We start from the raw sequence: 21,786 nt of genomic DNA, 5'->3' as shown, positions 1-21,786 counted from the left end.
AAATGCCCATAATACCCCCAAATATCTACATAGTCAATGCAATCCCCATTAAAATCTAAATAGCATTTTTTTTGCAGGAAAAAAAAAATCCTAAAATTCATATGGAACTACAAAGGACTCCACATAACCCAAACAATCTTGAAAAAGAACAAAGCTGGAGGCCTCACACTTCCTGATTTCAAAACATATCACAAAGCTACACTAATCAAAACAGTTTGAAACTGGCAAAACAAGTATAGACCAATGTTACAGAACAGAGGCCAGAAATAAACCCATGGTCAAATGAGCTCCAACAAGAGTGTCAAGACTATAAATGGGGAAAGGACAGTCTCTTTGGCAAATAGTGTTGGGAAAACTGAGCATCCACATAGAAGATAATAAAATTGGACCTTTATCTTACATCATACATGAAAATCAGCTCAAAATGGATTAAGGACTTAAGTGTAAGATCTGAAACTATAAAACTACTGGAAGAAAATATAGTAGAAAAGCTTCATGCCACTGGTCTTGGCAATGATTTCTGGGAAATGTTGCTAAAACCACAGGCAACACAGGCACCTGGGTGGCTCAGTCGGTTGAGCATCCTACTTTGGCTCAGGTCATGATTTTGCGGTTCATGAGTTTGAGCCCCACGTTGGGCTCTGTGCTCACAGCTCAGAGCCTGGAGCCTACTTCGGATTCTGCATCTCCCTCTCCCTCTGCCCCACACCTGCTTGTGTTCTGTCTCTTTCTGTCTCTCAAAAATGAATAAACATTAAAAAAATTTTAAAAAACCCCACAAGCAACAAAGAAAAAATAGACAAGTGGCACTTCATCAAATTAAAAAGCTTCTGCATAGCAAAGGAAATAATCCATGGAGTGAAAAGTCAACTGCTGAATGGGAGAAAATATCTGCAAACCATATGTTGGGAAAAGGCCAATATCCAAAATATATAAGGAATTCCTACAACTCAATAGCAAAAAACCCCAAATAACCTGATTAAAAAGAAATGAGCAAAGGACTTGATTAGACATTTATCTGAAGATGATATAAAAATGTCCAACAGGTATATGAAAATTGCTCAACATCACTAATAGTCAGGCAAATGCAAATAAAAACTACAATATCACCTCACATCTCATAAGGTGGCCATAATAAAAACAAACAAAAAAAACCCCAAACAAACAAACAAACACCCAGAACTTAAGTGTCAGCAATGACTTGGAGGAATTGAAACTGGGGACTATTGGTAGGAATCTAAAATGAGCAGCTGCTATAGAAAATACAAGGATGTTCCTCAAAAATTAAAAATAGAACTAGCTTCTGGTCCAACCATCCCACTTCCAAATATCTATCCAAAACCACAGAAAACAGAATCTCAAAGAAATATTTGCAATACCATGTTCATTACAGAATTATTCACAATAGTTAAGACGTAGAAAGAATCGAAATGTCCATCAGTGGACCAATGGGTAAAGAAAATGTGGAATATACAGACAATGGAATATTATTCAGTCTTAAAAAAAGAAGGAAATCCTGTTACATGTTATAACTTGGATGAAGCTTTGAGGACATCATGCTACATGAAATAAACCAGTCACAACAGGACAAAGACTTAATGATTCCACTCACATGAGTTATCTAAAGTAGTCAAATTCATAGAAGCAGATAGGAGAATGGTACCTTCCAGGGGTGGGAGGCGGCAGGATGGGGAAATGTGGATTTGCTGTCCAACGTGTGTAGAGTTTCAGTTAAGGAAGATGAAAAAGTTTCAGAAATATGCTGTACAGCATTGTGCTTATAGTTAACAATATTTTATTGTATACTTAAACATTTGTGAGCAAGGTAGATCTCATGTGTTATTTACCACAATAAAAGAATAAAATAAAAGATAAAGTCCTTGACATAGGAGAATAGTTTTAAAAGACTGGTACACCCATAAAATAGCATTACTACAAAGTCTTTCAAAAAGATTCCATAAATCTATAGTTAAATAGAGAGCTATATATTTATAACAGATTGCAAAGTAAGACATTAAGGATATAAAATACATATCATAAAATACAATTTTGAGAGGGAAAGAACCCATAGTCTAGCACAGTGCTAGCTACACAATAGTAAGATTTCAATCAATATTCACTTAATGGGTGGAATTCATGGAAGTTTCATTCATTTATCAGACAAAGTTTAAAAAGCCAAATTCTAAGTTGTCTTGTTTCTTTTTCCTAATGCATTTTGGTTTATCACCCTTTAGCTGAAAAGCTTAATCCTTTTTTAAAAAATCCAGTTATAACTTCATCTGGCAACTTTGGTGACAAGAAACTTCATAAGGACACTACTCACTTTCATTTTCTTTGAGATTCAGGATTTCCCCCAATCCTAAAACTCTGAGATTTTTCACTCATTCATTCAGCATAAAGAGGCAGCATAAGCAATGGTAGCAGGAAAACTGAGATGATAAATACGGAATAATGAGTCACATCTCTGTGGGGACACAGCCTGTATGCAGGCTGCGGCTCTGGAGGGCAAAGAAGAAAACATCTTGATTACTTACTTCAAAATAAAAAATGTTAGAATAGCAGCTCTCATCTTAGAAACATGCTGATATTTACAAGAGCAAGAAAGAAAAAGGAAAAAAGAGACATTGGTGGAAAGGAAAAGTGGTGAACTAGAAGTCGTGGACTAGAAGTGACGGTATTTTTTCTGTCACTAACTAGTGGTACTCTTAGGAAAATAGTTGAATCGTTTATTTTCTTAGTTCTAAAGTGACAGGGTTTGACTAGGTAATATGTACTTGTAGATTTCAGGTTCTAAATTCAATGAATTTCTTCCTTAAAATGTTACATGCAAATAATTCAAAGTATATTATGATAAAATTTTGCTGGCACTTTCTATAGACACTCGTTATAACCTTTCAGATGCAGTTACCAGTATTGCTTTTTCTTTGCATTTTCTTTTAGACTCTAAGACACCCAGGCTAGTTCGGTTTAAAAAAATTTTTTTTAACGTTTATTCATTTTTGAGAGACAGAGAGAGACAGAACAGGAGCAGGGGAGGGGCAGAGAGAGACACAGAATCCGAAGCAGGCTCCAGGCTCTGAGCTGTCAGCACAGAGCCTGACACGGGGCTCGAACCCACAAACTGTGAGATCATGGTCTCAGCCAAAGTCGGATGTTCAACTGACTGAACCATCTAGGTGCCCCCTAGTTTGGTTTATACATGAGATTAACTTTTTTTTTTTTCTTTCTTTGCCCTCAAGAAGAAAGGAGTCTCATTTAGGTCCCTATCAAGAAGGCTACTTGAAGCAATTTAATCCTGCATCAGGAAAGCATCAGAGGGAATAAAACACAAATGCAAACACACAAACATAAACACAAGCTCTCTGTGGATCAAGAAATAATAAGGTTGTAAGGAGCTGAGTAATGGAAAATAAAGCAGAAGCTCCTGTCCTATCAAAAAATACTTTTTGAATAACAGCATAGTACAGCATCCAAGAAAAATATGCCTCAAGAATGATATTGTTATTATAAAATAAGATTATTGACAATTTTAATTAAGCCGAAGTATTTAAAACTAGCCTCATGAAATAGATTTTCAGGCCAGCTCAAGTCAAGAGCCAAATGTCATCATCTGATAAAACATCTTCCAGAAATAAAAAACATTGTGAAGCTTTGGAACTTGTTAACCAGATTTAAAAAAGAAGAAGAAGAAAATCTATATTTATTAAGGACAAAGTAATTATCCAATCATTTACATTAGCATATTAGCTGTAACATGTCCAGATATAACAGTACGGTTGTGGAAGGGTTTAAATAGAAAATAATTTTAAAAAGATAGTAAAATAAACAACAATCTTTTATCCTGAAAGTAGAATTTATTTTAAGAAAATTAAAATAAAATAAATAAAATAAAATAAATCATCTAGCAATTATCTCTGCTCATTAAAATTATCTCCTTCTTAGACACACTGAATTGAATATGTGGTATCAGCTTCAGAACCCTCAACCAGCCACCTCCCCTCTCTCTTTATCTTCTCCAGAAGTACACACATTACCTGGATCACCACCCTTGAGCATCTCTTCCTGAAAGGCGAGAAGAGAGGACAGTCTTCTGGCCCAAACCCTGTCTGTCCCCTCTCAGCCTCTGTCTTTAAAATTCTTTCCAAAATGAACTTTCATTAAAATTTCTCCAACCAATCTTTCTGTTTTTATTTGATTTCTTCCCCCTACCAGGTCACCAGAGTATTCACCTAGGATCATTATGACATACTCTGTTTCCTTCTAAAATTTTCCATTTGTTGATCTCCCACTGCCCGTAAAACCAAGAGCACTTATCAAGGCCTACAAGGTGTTGGCCTGCTTCCCCCACAACACGAATGATGGCCCAACCCCACTGGTGTTTGCACGGGCACCAGAACACACCAAGAATCCTCTCGCCTTTGCACTTGCTGCCTTCTCTTCCTGAAACGCTTCCCTGCCCCCCAAGATCTTCACAGGACTGACCCTCTCTCATTCAGGTTTCATCGTGAATGTCACCTGTCCAAGAGAAAGCGTGTCTGAACACAGCTCTTGTAGAGGAGCACGGCCCCCATCATTCTGTGGCATTAAGCCATTGTTCAGTCTTCAGGACATCTGTATTTTCTGAAATTATCTTGTTGAGGTGTTTCTTTGTTCACTAGCACAGCAGCTCCAAGAAAGCAGGACTCTTGTCAGTCCACACAATCATAATCCGTGTGGATTATGCCCCCTGCTTAGAACAACGCCTTCCAAAACTTATTACATGTTTAACGAATAAATGAATGAATGCATTTTAATTACTTCTTCCTTTAGAGGAACAGACTTTCCCACCAACTGTCTTACCTCAGGTCTCTATAAACACTAATATGCTATCTGAACATGGTACATTAATACAGAAATATTTCTGAATGAGGATTCAGAAAAAGAACTCAGGATGTTCAGTGTGTGGCCAAATGTCCAAAAAAAAAAAAAATCAGATTCAGAAAACTATGCTGCCAATCAATTTTTTTTTCTTGTATGAATGATAAGCTATTTTGACCATGATTAAATGGAACTTTGTCTTACAAAATTTTATTTTGTGACAGCTGGGAATAATCATCTCCACTTCTGTCTTGCATTCAATGAGCGGTGCACGGACCAGGACAAATGGAAAACAGCAGCAGCCTACCTCACTGTCTGAGAAGCAAGAGTAAATCAAATGTGCTGAGAAACCATTACCAACCGCTAGTGCAACAGGAATGTTGGAACCCACCCAGTAGTATTTCAATTCTCTTATGGACTGTTATGCAATTAACACTGTGAATTTTATTTTACCTAAAAGAAGCATGACCACCAAGGCACGCTTTAAAGTCAAGACTAAAAACATTTCTGCCACATTCACTAGCTTTGCTGAAGAAACACCGAGGTCCCGATCATCTGAGGTGTCGCTGTATGAAAATACGCTGTCCATTAAAGATCACAGTTTGTAAGCATTTCCATGGCCATTTTAAGGAAACTAAGGCCTTCCCTGTATTCCCCATGAAAAATAAAATATAAGGACTCTAAATGCTTGTAATAACTCTGCTTCTCCATCCTATTCCACGTAGGTTTGCCCTGCTTGGAAAGCTGTTAGTGAATCCTGACCACACTGTTATCCTGTTGGGAACACACACAGCACCACAGATCCACAGTATGGTGACTCTTGGGTTAACACAAAGTCTCCCTAAGAACTCCCTTTCCAATCTAGAGGAGACGTGACATGTCTCTGCTCTTGGGGTTGACATCAAAATTTCTAAATGGACACAAACCAGTGCCTCTTCCTCCATAAATTTCAGAATCCACTTCCCTGGTACCATTAGCATCACCCAGATGCTGAAAGCGCATCACATGCAAGGAGAGACGAGTTCATTCCATTGTATTTGTCACTTGGATCAAATGTTCCCTAACCGACCTGTAGAGGACCCGAATAACAGTGACAGGAAAGGGGACTTTTTCATTTGCCCAAAAGGAACACCACCTGTTTTAGCAATTCTGAGTTTCTGGTGAATCCCTGTATTCCTCTAAGTGAGTTTTAGCAAAGTAAAAACAGAAGCACAACTGCAGAAAAGGAACTTTACAAGAGTCAAGAAACTATGCTGGGATCCTAAAAATAGAAAATTGAAGGATTAGAGGCTCTTTTCCCTGAAATGTGCATCAATGTAAGCCATGTGATCGTCTGATGGTGCCGATTGACATTCTTCTCCTTTTCCACAGTCCTGACATTCATTGCTTTGCTTATTTCTCAAAGCTCCCTTTACTGCTTCATCACCAGAGAACACATTATACTTCACAAGCATCTGGGAAATTTTGATTCCTTAGATACCCCTCCAAGGAATACATACTTTTTAACTTACCAGTCTGCAAATATTGGCATTTTCACTCAACGTTATTATAGACTGAGGACACACTAATTAGAGCTCTCCTACATACATATAACAAGAAATTCTAAATAAACTGGAGTTTTCTGAGAAAAATGAAAAGCAAAATGAGTGAAAGCAGTAAAGTATACTTCTGAACATATACGCAAGATAACTAATCATAGGGGGGAAATATAGCCATTCTACATAGAGAAAGTACATTTCACCAATCAAACAGCTATTGTCAGGGGGCACATAAGAGTATAAGAAAAATCAGTTCACAAAATGTAAGTAGTCCTAAAAAGATTATTTACTAAAGACATCGAAATCAACTCTTATAAAAATGTTTCGTTACAGATCTTTAAAAAAGGTTTTAACCGTTTTTAAAAATGTAGATACAATAAATATATATTTGAAGGGATAAATGTAAATCTATGTATCTGTTATGTGATGTTTTAATTTAACACTAAAAAGGAAACTATCAAAGTATAGGAATACCACCATGATCTTGAAGACTGTGAAGTGTTCAATGTTCAATTAAATTTTTAAAACCTCACAAGCCTGGGTAAAAAAAGGCATACAAATGAGGCTTGAGATTCATTCAACCTTGTTAAGTGAAAACTAATGGATTTGGGAGAAAATAAACCAGGCTCCCCTTTTCAAACAGTGTTTTCAATAACCTAGAAGAAGCCTCCAGAGTCACTGGGATTCTTTGCCTGAGGACGTCATTCAACAATGCCAACAGAGAAAAAACTAGAAAAGTAACAGAGAGGTAATAGAAATAAAACAGGGGAGAAGAAAAGGAAAAAGAGAGAAAGCAGGGGCGCCTGGGTGGCTCAGTTAAGCGTTCGACCTTAGCTCAAGTCCTGATCTCACAGTTTGTGAGTTTGAGCTCCGCGTTGGGCTCTGACAGCTCAGAGCCTGGAGCCTGTTTCAGATTCTGTGCCTCCCTCTCTCTCTGCCCCTCCCCCACTCATGCTCTCTCTCTCTCTCTCTCTCTCAATCAAAAATAAATAAACATTAAAAAAAAAAAAGAAAGAAAGAATTAAAGCAGAGACCACTCTTGCGCTAAAGTATGACTTGTCCTCTTTGGAACATTGCCCACAGCTCAAATCGACACTTATCAAAGTCTGAACTGAGCAGAAAGCAGTTAAAAAAAAAAAAAAAGGTAAGTAAAATAATCGAGGGGCCACTCTAAGTGTTAAGGAAGAGATTACAAAACAAAACTATTCGAAAGGCAGAGACCTAAGACACACATCATCACAGATTTCAAAGCAGGGGAGCTGCCTGAGAACGAATTCTAAATGTGGTAGGGGATAAAAATGAGAAAGATAATGTCGCTATCTTTAGAAGGGAACCACATGACTTAGTCCATAAAGTTCATCAGGCAAATAAATGGCCTAAAACTTGATAAAGGATGTAATGTTATGAAAGATCACGTGAAAAGTAAAACTTTATTGAGTAGAATGCAAGACACATATCAAGAGAAGGTACACGCTGAAACGCAATGAAATTCAAACAGTGTAGACAATTAAGTTTCTGAATATAAGATCCACGCCAGATTTTTCCTAACGTCATGACGCCTGAGCGTCATCCCTTTTAAAAGCCATCCCTATTAAAGCTGGTTTTGTGGAAGGAACCATGGCACTCTTTGCCAACATCCATCGGTAGCACAGTTAAGAGTAGAGATAGTGAGCTAGTTGAACTACTGTTTACTGTTCTTGATCCAGCTGGGATATTCAAATATTCATAAAAATGAAAAGCAGAGAAACAGCTGGAAGAGATAAAAAATATATATATATCACCTCATTCTCTTACTGATAAGGATATTACCTAAGGTATGTGGGGATTTAAACGATATCTAAAGCCAAGACGTGAAATATTCCCGAAGCATCCCCTACACAAGGATGCGCAAAAAATGGAGCCGGTAAAATGGCCTGCGTACCCGATCCCATGCATGTGAAATTCTGTGTGGAAATACATGTGGGTCTTGGCCACCTCTCGGTGGAGGAATTTTAGATGTTTACTTTTTCCTTTGCACCTTCTTGTATTACCTGGATTTTGTATGAGACACGATTGTTACTTTGTGAATGTCAGAGAGCATGAACCTATGGGCAGGAAGGGGCGGCAAACAGGAGTTTGTTCACTGACAGTAGTACATGGGCGAGTCCTAGGGAAACTGGAAATTGGCAAAGTTTTCTTTAAGACCTCTGTATCTCCCTTGATGCATCATTCCCTCTTGTAATTCTCAAGACTGCATTCCTGAGTAATCTTCTCCACCAAAGCCCAGTCGTTTAAGTGCCTCCTGGATAATCTGCTAAAATAATCCAAACTACAACATTATGACATATACAAGAAGTTGACACATTAGACTATCTGCAGTGCTTTTTCCAGAGATTAATCCAGAGAACAAGAAGGGTAAAGGCACTGATAAGAAAGCCCTTTTCGGAGCTTTCTGGACAAGTTATTGTGTCCATAAATAAAATGATAAAAGGTGACTGTTTGCTTTCCAAAACTGAAGCCCAATATTTAACAAGCCGGATGCTTATACAAACTGGAATGACAGCCACCAAACTATCATGTATAGAATCATGTAGCATCACTCACTACCATATCCAGTCAGCTCTAAACTCTGCTTTTAATATGCCAAACCATCCCATTTGCCTTTAAGAAAGTCATAACCTCCAACACAGACTTCCCCATTTAAACACCTTCAAAAGCTCCCATGCTGAGAGACATCCTTCTTCTTTTTTTTTTTTAAGTTTATTTATTCATTTTGAGAGAGAGAGAGAGAGAGCGCGCGCACACAAGTGGGGGAGAGGCAGAGAGAGCCAGAGAATCCCAAGCAAACTCTGCACGGTCAGATGCAGGACTCAAACTCATGAACTACGAGATCATGATCTGAGCTGAAGTTGGATGCTTACCCAAGTGAGCCACCCAGGTGCCTCTGAGAGATTTCTGAAATGTTTTCTTTAAAGGGTTCCCTAAAGACAAGGAAAAATAAAACCCCAAGGGGTTTGGGGGCACAGGGTGACACAGTTTCCTCAAATGAGAGCTGTTCCTGAAATGTTAGGTTGTAAATCAATAATGGACCTGAATTTTGGATTTTATTCCTTAGAGGACTCTCTACCTGTTGAAGTGTTCCTAGGGTCATACCAGGACCTCTGCTTGGCTCAAACTGTACTCATTCCCCAGGTGATTTCATCCAATGGCTTGACTTGAAAAGCCTTCCGTAAAATGATGACTTCCGAATATGAACCTTCAGCCTGACCCCTCCCCTGGACTCCAAACCCACATTTCCAGCATCATTTTTCCTACACATCCCATTTCCCACTCAGCATCCACTCTTGGATCTCCTCAGAGGCATCTCAAATTTAACATGGCTGTGCTGGCCTGGAATCTGCCTAAGCTGTTTTGCCGAAGTACCTGCACAGAACTGTCCCCAGCGTGTGAGACATGCTGACCAAGAGTGTTGCTTTCCAACCGTGGCTTGAGTAGCTTCTGGGGGTTAGGACCAGCTTGTCGGCATTATTTGTTGGTAATGGCGTGACGGATGATTTGCACCTTGGTGAGACTCTTGAAAAGTTCTGCCACTGAGGCTGGCTACCCAGCAAGAAAACACCTTTGTGAACAGCAGGGATATGATCAGCTGAGACCTGGTTCCAAGGTATTCCGTGCACATACTGGTGGCTCTTGACCGAAGTATGCCCTGGCCTGGCAGAGGGAGGCCTTGGCTGTGATACAACCTTTGCCTACGGTGCCCATCCTTGCTGTTGTTACATTTCATCACTTTCCTGCCTTGGAGATCTAGAAGTCCTATTATTTGGGTCCTGAGAATCTTTTCAATAACCAACCCTGTCTAACTGACATGGTCAGTGCAATGTCCAACCCTAAACGCCTGACATCATCCCCTAACCAGCTCCTCCTGCACTTTTTCTCACGGGAACTGTATTCTTTTAGATCCGTAGGACAAAACTTTTGGTGTTTTCTTTGACTCCTCACCCTTGCACTGTAAGTCTTCTCCATTGGTAAAATCCATTGGCTCTCTTCAAGTGTCTCCAGGATCTGACCATATCTCATGGCCCCCTGCTACCACGTTGGTTCAATTCAAGCTCCCCCCTCATCTATCACAAGGGTTATTACAACAGCCAAATAACAGCTCCTTCTGTTTCTGTCCACGGCCTCCAGCAATCTCTTCTCAACTCAGCAGGCAGAGTGATCCTGGGGAAACAAGCCAGAGCAGGACACTCATGTGCGCCAAAAAGCCAACTCCATATTGTAACTTACAAGGCCCTACAGGGCTTGGCCCTCGCTACCTGTCTGATGTCATCTCCTACCACTCCCTCCTAGCATCCTTGCTGTTCCTGTACCTGCCAGGGACACTCTCGAGTCAGGGAGGGCATCTCTACTGCTGATCCCTCTGCCGGAGTGTGGTTCCCCAAACCTGGCTGGTTCCCTCACTCCCTCTACTTAAAAGTCACCATATTAGTGAAGCTTCTCCAGTGACCTTATGTAAAATTAATCACCAATACCACCCAACGTTTCCTAACCTTTTTCGCTGCTTTATTTTTTCTCCTGAGACTTAACACGATCTAACACATCCTCTCCCCTCAGCAGAATGTAACCTCACCAAGGCCAAGAGCTTTCATCTATCTTACTCTCCACTGTACTTCTGTACCTAGGACAACGCACATAGCAGGAATTCAATGAAGTGGTCTTGAATGAATGATTATATAATTGATATAAAACAACGTTTTTGGTTTTGTTTTTATTTTTTTTTTTTTAGTTTTTTTTTCAACGTTTATTTATTTTTGGGACAGAGAGAGACAGAACATGAATGGGGGAGGGGCAGAGAGAGAGGGAGACACAGAATCGGAAACAGGCTCCAGGCTCCGAGCCATCAGCCCAGAGCCCGACGCGGGGCTCGAACTCACGCACCGCAAGATCGTGACCTGGCTGAAGTCGGACGCTTAACTGACTGCGCCACCCAGGCACCCCTGGTTTTGTTTTTAAAGTTCACTGGCATTCTAGGAACATAACCAAGTGTCCCAATGGCACATCCACCCCAGGTGGTGAACAGGCTCAGGATGAAGTCCACCCCCCTGGTACGGTACAGTAGGCCCTGTTGTACCTTGTTAGACTTGCTGAAGCCCCTGCCCCTCAATCTAGATCATTCAGTTACTGGAGCAAATCATGCCCCTTCTGCCTAGAACATTTGCTGATCCCCTTGTCTTCCCCTAGAATCCTCTGATTCCGCACTTAACATCCAGTTTTCCTTCTACCTCTTCTCTGTGTCTTCCCAACTCTAAGTGGTTAATTTCTTCCTCAGTTGTCTAGCTCCAAACTCTAAGCACTTCTACTGTAGCTGTGTTTATAGTGGTCTCCTCCACTTGTCTTTGGAGGGAGCGCCTTAAGAGAAACTATGTTTTTTTCCATCATTTTACTTGCCCCATACCTAGCACGAAGGTCAACACATGCTCAAAAAATGCTACTGAATGAAGGAGTAAAAACCAAACTGAGAAGAAAGGAATAGTGCAAAGAAAATATAATCCCCTCAGCAGGAGGGCTTCAAGAGATCTAGGCCTGAGGCTGCCATATGACCTCATGCAAATGTATCAGTTTCTTGGCCCCAAAATAGGCAGAATACCCTCCCTCCCTACCTTGCAGCGGGTGTGTGGCTCACGTGAGAAAATAAAAGTCAAATCTCCCATGAAGTATTTTTATTATCAGTGTAGAGATCAGAGATTTACCTTGTCTTTTTAATCCCAGAATTGATTCAGCAAACACTTAAATAACTAGGTTGAGGCCAAGGTGTATCTACTGTAACCATGCCTCTACTGGTTTGCCACATTCAAGCAGGAGAAAATCAGGAAGTGCTCTCCAAAAAGAATATTAAAATCCGGGTTATATACGCTCCATTTTTATGTGGAGAGAGAGATAGGTTATATAATATACATTGCTAGGTGCGGAGGACTGTAATTCGATATCCATTACACTCTGATACATAGAATGACAGGAAGCTTTACAGCAAACTTAACGTTTGTTAATTTTTTTAGAGGTAGTAAATACAGGACCTTAGAGCGTAAGCTCTGGAGTCCATCCACTTAGGTTTAAATAACAGTGCACTCCACCACTTTGTACTCTCGGAAAATTAAGCTCCCTCTGCCTCAATGTGCACCTAAGTTAAATACAGATAATAAGTCACTTAGCTCATATCGCTGTTTAAGAGTTAAATGAGACAATACACAGAAAAGGTTAGCACAGTGCCTGGCACACAGTCAGTGCTCATTAAATGTTGGTATCGTTAATGGTATTCGTGGCTTTTAAAACTTCAGAGTGTTTGCTTGTGTTTTTCCGTACTGACACTAACTTAAATGTAACGGATGTTGCAAATCAAAGTGGTCAAAGCACTTCAGCCCAGCAACGATGCCTTTGTCTTGATATCTCTGCACCCTCTTCAATCTTGCCTTGGCGGGCTGATGTCAAGATGGCACTCAGAGGGGATGCGGATGCTGGGACTAGGTAGCAGAAGAAGCAGGTGCTCTGGTGAGCCTTAATTCTCCGTTTTCTTCTCCCCCCTCCCTCCTCTAACCCACCCTCTGATGCAAGCACAGCCTGGTATGAAGTTACCATAGCCCAAGCGGAGGTGTAATTGGTAATCTGGGGCCTGGGGCCAAATTAGTTTAACTGTACCTGACATTGGCCTTACAGCCTGACTACCCATGTCCTCCTCCTTCCTCACTCTTTTCATAAAAGAAATCCAGAATTCCTTCTCTACTAATATGAGGACTGAACTTCTAACTTCTCCAGTTGATCCCCCTCTCAGCACTGAAAAACGCCGAACCCCGAAAGAGCAGAGACTCCTGGGAATAACAGCAGATCAAGATTCCGAGGACCTGAACACTCATCCTAATAATGGTGTCTGGAGTAAGTCACTGGGACTGCTGTGTGCTAGCTTCCTTGTCCTTCATGCTGTGACAGCACTGTCTAACATACCTACTCGTGAGGTTTTAAGGGATGATTAAATGGGAAAATAGATGTGGGAAAGACCCATGGACACTTACGAGGATCGTATGAATGAGATGTAATTCTAATATAAGATTACTGGCGGGGCACCTGGGTGGCTCAATGGGTTAAGCATCCGACTTCGGCTCAGGTCGTGATCTTGCAATCTGTGAGTTCGAGCCCCACGTTGGGTTCTGTGCTGACAGCTCAGAGCCTTGAGCCTGCTTTGAATTCTGTCTCCCTCTCTCTCTCTGCCTCTCCCCGGCTCTTGCTCTGTCTCTCTCTCTTAAAAATAAACACTAAAAATTAAAAAAAAAAAGATCACTGGCTTATTTGCCTTTCTCCCTATTTAAACACCGATCTCGATCTCTGAAACCATGCCATTATAAACATCTCTTTTATCAGAAGAAACTTTATTCAAAGAGAATAAAATAATTTATTACATCTATGGGGTTATAAAGATGCACGATATGGCAATAAACAACAGGCAACTTCTGAATAAGCATAAAATACTTGAGATTTTTAAGAGGCAAAAATTCTAATCAGCTGTGAATATTAATAAAGCTAAAATAGATTCCTGTGTGGGGCGGAAAGAAAAAGATTAGGTCATTGTTGAGCTCTGGCTGTATCCCTTCCAAAAACAATATAGCAAAAATGACCAGTCTCCACCTCCAGATTGTCCCCACCTGCCATGCCCTTCAAGTTATTCTCACAGGTATGAATAGATCTAGGTAATATTGAACAGTGGGACCAATTTCAAATCCATACAGCGTTTCCTTCAGCATTGTCCTGAAATTCCAGGCATTTCTTTTCCCAGCTCAAGACCAATCACGCCACTTCAGATGATAAGAACGCAACTATCTGAATCAGAGGCTTCAACCCCATAAAGGGACAGTGGGGGGAGGGGAGGGGCGGGGCTGCGCAACTAAGAACAGCAAACAAACCTAACGCTTTTCGATATCCTGAATGCTGCACAGGGATTATCTCTTCACTGTTCACAGCAACCCTGTTTGATAGATAGACTTCCCTCATTCCAGATGGATCATTTTAGGCTTAGAGAGGAAAATTACTTGTTCAGGATGACACCTCCAGAAAAGTGCTCAATTGGAGTTTAAAACACATCCTATCTGATCCCAACGTTTAGGCTTTTACCCCATGCTACTTCCAAGATAATTTAGAGCTCTTCTTTTAAAATCCTAGGGAAATGGGAATTCTTTTTTTCTTTTTAATGTTTATTTCCTTTTGAGAGAGAGATGGAGAGAGAGAGAGAAAGTGGGGGAGGGGCAGAGAGAGAGGGAGACACAGAATCCAAAGCAGGCTCCAGGCTCTGAGCTGTCAGCACAGAGCCCAATGCAGGGCTTGAACCCATAAGCTGTAAGATCACGACCTGAGGCAGAGTTGGAGGCTTAACTAACTGAGCCACCCAGGGCCCCATCTTTAAGATTATCTGAGTACCTTTTAGAATTCTGTGGCACAAAGACAGAGTGAAGAGAAAGTGATCTCATGTAGGAACAGGTAATGGGGTAGCTGGGACAGTGCTATTAGTTGGCAGGTCCACTGTCAATACCGAAAATATTGCCATCATCTAAAAACAGTACAGGATTCAGTATGCAAGTGTCTGAAGAGCCTTTCCAAAGTGTAAATCAAATAGGTGAGACGCAAAAGTGTCTGAATACAGTAGGAGCTAAATAAGAGTTAGAGGACAGTACCTTTGATAGCTTTCAATGAGACTTGAATAGGAACTTGTATGTGCTTTCTACAAACAGACAGGGGCACGAAGGGCAGAGGTAGCATTTGGGGGTCCATGGCAAAAGGGAAGTAAGAGTGAAAAGGCCTTCGAATAGGAAACTGGATTAAAACCAGTAAGAGTTTCTTCCTTCAATCTACAATTCCAACTCATTCAAATGATGTAAAACCAAATATAAGATGAGGAAAAACATGATTCAGATCATTTCGAGTCCAATTTGACTTACACCAGTTAAGCAGAGTAGGTTCTATAAGAAAATGAATATCTGTACATTGAAAATGTTTGCAACAACCAGTCAGATCTCTCCTTGAAAGAACAGCCTGGGGCTCTCTTCCTTCCCGATTCTTGGTTTGACCAATGAATTGTTTTACAATCTACAGCACAAGGAATCTACGACAACAATACAGCCATTTCCAAGGAGCCTAACTGAAACTTTTAAATCATTCTGCGATTAACTTTTAAAACAAAATATTTTTCCATAAAGACGCTGTCCCGCCATTATAGAGCACGCGTAAATTATTTTTTAAGATGCAAAAACTCCATTTTTCTGTGTAATAGTAAATTGCTTTCAGCTGGGGTTTAGAGAGGCAAGGATCAATCATTTCTCTCTGGGCACCTGAAAAGGCAGTTATCGGAGTGATACTTTGGCTGGGTTAAAGAGGTGAGCTACAGTTTGTTACCCATGAGGGACACCCGTCTCAAGAAGGTCATGCCACAAGCTCATCGTTTGTATCTTATGACGGCCCTGGGCGTGATTAAAGCACTCTTCTGCCTTGGGTTTTCCACTCCTTTGCCACAGCGATGTTCGTCAGTCGGCAATGATAATCTAACCACGAGGGCCCTCGCCAAGGCAGCCCCACGTCCCCCGGGTGTCCACTGGCAGTTCTGACAGGGCACAGGAAGAGAAATCAGGGAGACAGTGGGAGAGAAGGAGCCGCAGGAGAGAAGAAGGAACAGGAGGGAGCAATTAAGGCGAAGCAGAAGAAGACAGAGAAGAAGTAAGACAAGAGGGAAGACGTGCAGGAAGGGGACGGCTAAGCCAGAAGGAAGTCAATGCCGAAGCGAAAGTGGAACAGGGCCCCCCACGGGTGCGCCACTGTGCTACCGGTAGCCTCCTCTTACTGCTACATTTTTCCCCCGGAGAGGAAGCAGGGTAACAACTCCTCTGTGCCGTTATTACCTGGATGAGTTCGTCCAGCTCGGTCGAATTGACACAGGAGTGCTGGGAAATGAATGTCTGCTTCTGGATCACAATGGTGGTCCTCTGTGAAATCTCATGAGGCTGCTCCAATGCTTTGAACACGGTGGCTCCGATGATCAGATAGAGGACAACCACCAGGAAAATCGTGGAGACCGTCTTCCATTTCATAACATTAATGGTCGTGTCACTCTCCACCCGGGAAGCAAGCACTGTGGGTTTCGTGGAAAACGAGAGCCTCGGTTTGGAGTTCTGAGCGGCAGATTTAGGGTCCAGCAAGTCAGGTGCCGCCACTGACAACAACAGAGAGTGAAGGTTAGGTTGGAGAAGGGTACGGGGGTAATGGCTGGGCTTCTTTGGGGGATGAGCAAAGGCGGACTCAACTCCGCTGCTCTCCTGGTGGAAGCTCTGGAACCAACCTGAGTGTTCCTACTGGATTGCTCTGGGACCATACATAAAGGTTCAAGGACAAGGGGCGGGGTCTCAGCTCTCTGCTGCTATTGGGGTTCCAGAGCCAGAGGAAGGAAACAGGAGGTGGACCAAGAAACTTACAAAAAAAAAAAAAAAAAAAAAAAAAAAGGTAAGATGCCTGAGCTCTTCCTCATGAACTTTTAAATTTACATCTGTTCACCGTTGCTAGTCAGCAAAGACTGAACTCCTAAGAGTTGGTGGTACTAAACGATCTCATGAATGCTCATCAAGAAGGTTCACGGACTATTTCTGTTCTCAAGAACTTAACCCTCTGTACCACAAGCAGTTGACATCAAGAACATTCTTTGTTTTTATTTAGAAATTCGTTGTAATAAAGGGATTGTATTATAAGTGAATTTGTGATCCAAACATTGTTGCTCAAAGTAAAACATTAGTCATTTTCTGGTAAAACATGATGGGAAGCAAACCACTCAATTGCCCAATCATTTCTTTGTTGCCTACCCTCTAAAGTGATTCATGATTAAACATTCTCTACATCTTACTTTTCAATCTCTGGCATCTTGAAAAAAAAAAAAACAGAGTATTGCTACCTCTCTGGCACCATCCTAGGTGCTGCTAAGACATGAGAAGTTGCTTCCATGTCAACAGTGAACATTATCCAGAACAAAGAATTTAAAACCTTATCTTACACCTTAGACCCTCTGTACAAAGCGAATTGCCCCATTAGCGTGGATTTATGTGTTCTCTTACAAATTCCCATATACTCTGAGGTGACTCTAAATCCATTTATGATTTATCTCAGCTGCTCAAAAATATCATTAATGGGTTTCTTCTTAGAAAATACAAAGATACTAGATTTTCACTTGCTAAGGAGGGAATAAGCTATCTACTACAGAATGTTTGATTGGAAAGGCAACATTGAACCAAAAGAGTTAATAGAATAGCCAAAAAACAAAACAAAACAAAACAAACCACCAAAACAAAAACCCAAGAACAAAAACCAGGGGGACCTGGAAAAAAAAAACAAAAAACACCGACTCAACCAGAACGATCACTTTAAGAGTCCACAATTGTCATACATAGAAGTAAAATTGCTCTGGTGTCTATAATAAAAGCCTAATCAGAAAGAACACTTTCAGGTAAGTATATGAGAAATCACTGCAGAACTGCACCCAGAGACCCTCACAGGAACCGGAAATTACTTGAGAACGAGAAGAGAATGGAAAGTGTCCGTTTTCACAGGGCTGGGGTCCCTGCCCTCTGGACCACCACTGGTGGTGGGACTACCTGTTTGAGTTCCTAAATCTTCGGCTGCCCTTGACAAAGAAGCTTTGCAAACAAAGCTATTTGAGACACTAGCCCTAAGCAGTGTTGCACAGTGATGGCAGATAAGAGAGGGCGCCTCAAACCAGCAAATCAAACCCCTGAACGACTCTGACTTCGAAGAGATGAAATCAGAGCTCTGACAGAGTAGCTGCACCCATGACTCCAAGTGGAGATTCCACATATATACACGGCTCATTTCGGCAACTTCCTATGGTTCAACCTGCTGTATACAGGTATGAACACGTCTCCCTCCTGATGCGGTCCCCTGCTCAGAATAAGGCCACAAACTAGTAGACACCTTTAACAGAGTTAAATGTAACATTCAACACCTTTATAGCTAGAAAGGCAACTTCACTCAAAATTAGCACTATGTGTTCAATGTTCTAATCAAAAATAACTTTTTTTTAATAGACATGCTGGTAACAGTTAATATCACTGTCACCTGCCGACTAGCTACCCGGTTCCACCTCCAAGCTACTTAGTGTGTCCTGGGTGAAAAATAAAGGTCGTAATCTAAAATTAAGCCATCTTCGGAATCAAAATAACAGAAATCCACATTATCTCTCTGGAGAAAGCTTTCCAAGCCTTTCCTCTCCAATTCTCTGTGCTCTTATATTTCTGGTTTTTCACACCAAAGGTTTCGGGTCGGCAGAACTGGAGAACACCGAGACTTTACCTTGAGGCCCCCAAATCCCAATCCCAAATCCCAACACCACACTAAAACATCATAATTATATGCTTTTGGGGGAAAGAAACAGATATGTTTTTAGAAGATTGTGTGTGTGCATTCAGCTAATACATTTCCTGCTGAAGTTTAATTCTTTGAAGCTATTGCCTTATTTTTTTAATTAGCAGAAATATATATAAATGCACATTTGGCAGACGGAATGGACAGCAATTGGTGAAATACCAAAATAAAAAACAACAGCCTTTCCTCCCCAGCTGACATGGGCAAGGAACCTCTGTGTTTGCATCTCCACGCCGTCTGATGTATGATCGGGCAGGGGTGCTCCTTAGAACAAGGAATCAAAGAGTCGTCCCTTCACACACTGTCATCACCATCGCTACCTCCCTCCTCTGCCACTAGCACATCACAGTCTCCTCTTAATCCAGGTCTCCCATCCTCACACGGGTATGCCTTCTACGCGCCGGGCCCGCGGCTGACGACTCAATAGCAAGAGAAATGAGCTTTTTTTTTTCAGCACCACCGCCTGTCCCACCTCGCAAGGGGCAACAAGTGTGACCAGGGTCACCATGCGTCCTGCCGGTCGGCTGCTCCCAAGGGCTGGCCCTCCTCCTCCTTCGGAAACTCCCTTAAGGTGTCCCAAACCCAGAGCCTAGGCAGATAGATGGCAAAGCCCCAGGCACCAGCGGGAGAGGGGGTGGGGGAGAGGCAGCCCGCGGAGGAGCCGGGGATCGATCTGCCTCCCAGCCGAGATTACGACCCAACACCTTGGACGGGAAACGAAGGTGGAGAACGTCCGCTTGCTGCCAGCGGGGCATTTGCAGCCCTCCCACCAGTCCCGGCTGGGGAGGGAAAGCGCGGGGCGGGGGGTGGTGGTGGTGGTGGTGGTGGGGGTAGGGTTACCCGGGGGTCTCACCTCCTGCTCTATAGCTGGGTCTCTCCCGCGAGGCGCTGGGAAGCATGAGGCATGCAGCATTCAAAATGTTTTTTGAAAAAGACGGACTTGAAGCTTTTACAAACACGCCATTGTACTCACTTCTTATTCAGAGTCGGGCTGCGCGCTCCGAGCTGCACGGGCAGGCATTTTCCCCGGCTTTGTTTTACAAGGTGGGGAGAGCGGGGCTGGACGCGGGAGGGGGTGGGGGGGAGCGTGAGAAGAAACGAAATCGCGGGAAGGAGGGGACACCGGCGGGCTGGGCAGAGGGCGAGGCCGAGGCCAAGTTGGGCGCGGGCGCCGCCGCCCCCGCACGCGCCTGCGGCCGGGCCCGGGTCACCCGGAGAGCGCGGGCGACCCGGGTCCCGCGCCGGCCGGCAGCCGCCGCCGCCGCCGCCGCCGCGCGCTCCGCCCGGGCTTCCGCGCTGGCCGGTCCCCGGCGAGGCGCGGCGCGGGGGCGGTCGGAGCAGCCCGTGCGGCCGTGCGCCCCGGCGTCTTTGTGCGCGAGCCTCGCTCTGCCCCTCTTCGCATGTCTTTGTGTGTCTCCCCCGGCAAAGCCCTCGGGCCCCGGGGGGCGGGGGGTGTGGCACGGGCTCGGCGCGCCGGGCGCCCTCCCGCCCGCGGCTCGGCCGCCCTCCGCCGCTCTCCCTTCCAGGCTCGCGGCTCTCGTCCCTCGCCCGCTCCTTGGAACTCCCTCCCCCTCGCCTCCTCCCCGCTTCCCACCCCCCCCCCATCTCCCCCGCCTGGGCTCGCCTCTCCGCACCCCCTCCTAGCCCAACCCTCGCCGCCGTCGCCCCTGCCTCCTCGCCTAGGGGCAGTGCCCTGGGGCTCGGCTCACCTGCTGCCTCTTCTCCTCGCAGCCCCTTCCACTATACTGCCCCCTCCCTACATCCCCATTCTCACTCTCCATCTTCTTCCAGAGGGGGGTGAGGGGTGTGGGATTGAGCTCTGGGGCGCGGGTCCCAGGACCCCTGCACGTGGACATCCTCCGCTCCCCTTGCTCACCGCCCCCCCCCAGGGTTGTGCAGAGAAGTGCCCCCATTGGCGCCCTGAGACCCCTGGAGTGGGGTCGGTAATGGGCTGCTGGCTCCTTTCAGCCTACGCCTGGGGAAGTGTTGTCGAGTCACCAGCAACCCCCACCCCACCTCCATGGGGGCAGGACCTGGGCGGCGAGCTCTGATCAACAGAAGGTTCCAAACCAGAAAGGATGGGGAACGCACCGGGAGCTAAGGTGAAGAAGACACCTAGGGATGCAGAGGGAATGGAAGAAAAATGGGTAGGCTCTCAGGGCAAGACCCCTTTGCTGGGGAGAGAGGTTGCAGACGTTCTCGGTAGCGCGCGGAGAGGGAGACCCGGGACATCAGTGTGAACCCCCGCGCTCCCTGACACCTCGGCACCTAGATCCCAGCCGGGTGGGTACCAGACCCCGCCCAGACTTCTAGACTGCTGCGCGGGGGCGGCTGAACGCCTGGCTGCAGGGGTGAGGGAACCGAACCCGCAGAGGAGGGGGAGAAGGCGCGCGGAGTACAGGCTGCGGCTGAAATTGGCTAGTCCCCCCACCACACTCGTGATGTAGCGGAACTTCAGTCCGAGTGTAAACTCTTCCTTCTCACTTTCTCTGCGGGAATCCCCCGCTGACCCCCCATCCCCTCCACCGCTGTGTGTGAGAGTTTATCTTCCAGAAGGGCTGCCTGGCCACAGTGGACCATTTCACCAGCTGCAGGGAGTATTTCCTAGTGAAAGCTGTATACGTGAGAAAACAGTCAAAGCTACAGACCTAAGGAGGTCAGGCAGAGCAGAAACACTCCTGATGGTAAAAAGAACGTTGTAAATCTTTTGCAAACCCGTGGCCATCAATGCTTAAAAATGCCAGGTTATTCTTTAAATTCCAGAATAGATTCAGCACCTCGTTCTCCTGTTAAAAATGTCTTCCTTATTAGGAATTCCTTCCTGCTGGAACTGAAACATGTTTTTCTCGACTTCTGCTCTCAATGTAATCGGATGTCCTTTCTGAAATGTGAATCTGATCCTCTCACTTAAAACCTTTTCAAACTCTCTAGGTTACATATAATTTGCTTCCTGATCTGG

The 21,786-nt window shown here is 43.8% G+C and overlaps 1 protein-coding gene across 2 annotated transcripts in view; it reads right to left on the bottom strand.

Annotated features, from left to right (window-relative positions):
- KCNK2 (potassium two pore domain channel subfamily K member 2) overlaps positions 1-19,765 on the bottom strand; it is a 125,950-nt gene extending 106,185 nt beyond the window's left edge. For both annotated transcript variants that reach the window (XM_047076846.1, XM_047076847.1), the window contains exons 1-2: positions 19,681-19,765; positions 16,304-16,614 (exon numbers count right to left, since the gene is read on the bottom strand). In XM_047076846.1, coding sequence (XP_046932802.1) covers positions 16,304-16,614; positions 19,681-19,726 — 357 coding nt within the window. In that variant the 5' untranslated portion in view covers positions 19,727-19,765. The remainder of the gene's footprint in view (positions 1-16,303; positions 16,615-19,680) is intronic.
- Between the last annotated feature and the right edge of the window lie 2,021 nt (positions 19,766-21,786).

The sequence above is a fragment of the Lynx rufus genome, unplaced genomic scaffold (assembly GCF_022079265.1).
Source record: "Lynx rufus isolate CCGP_SWC_20201006 ecotype Redwood Valley unplaced genomic scaffold, mLynRuf1.p SCAF_15, whole genome shotgun sequence".
Taxonomy (NCBI): Eukaryota; Metazoa; Chordata; class Mammalia; order Carnivora; family Felidae; genus Lynx; species Lynx rufus.
The sequence above is the reverse complement of the archived record's forward strand: the minus strand, read 5'-3'. Positions and strand labels throughout refer to the sequence as shown.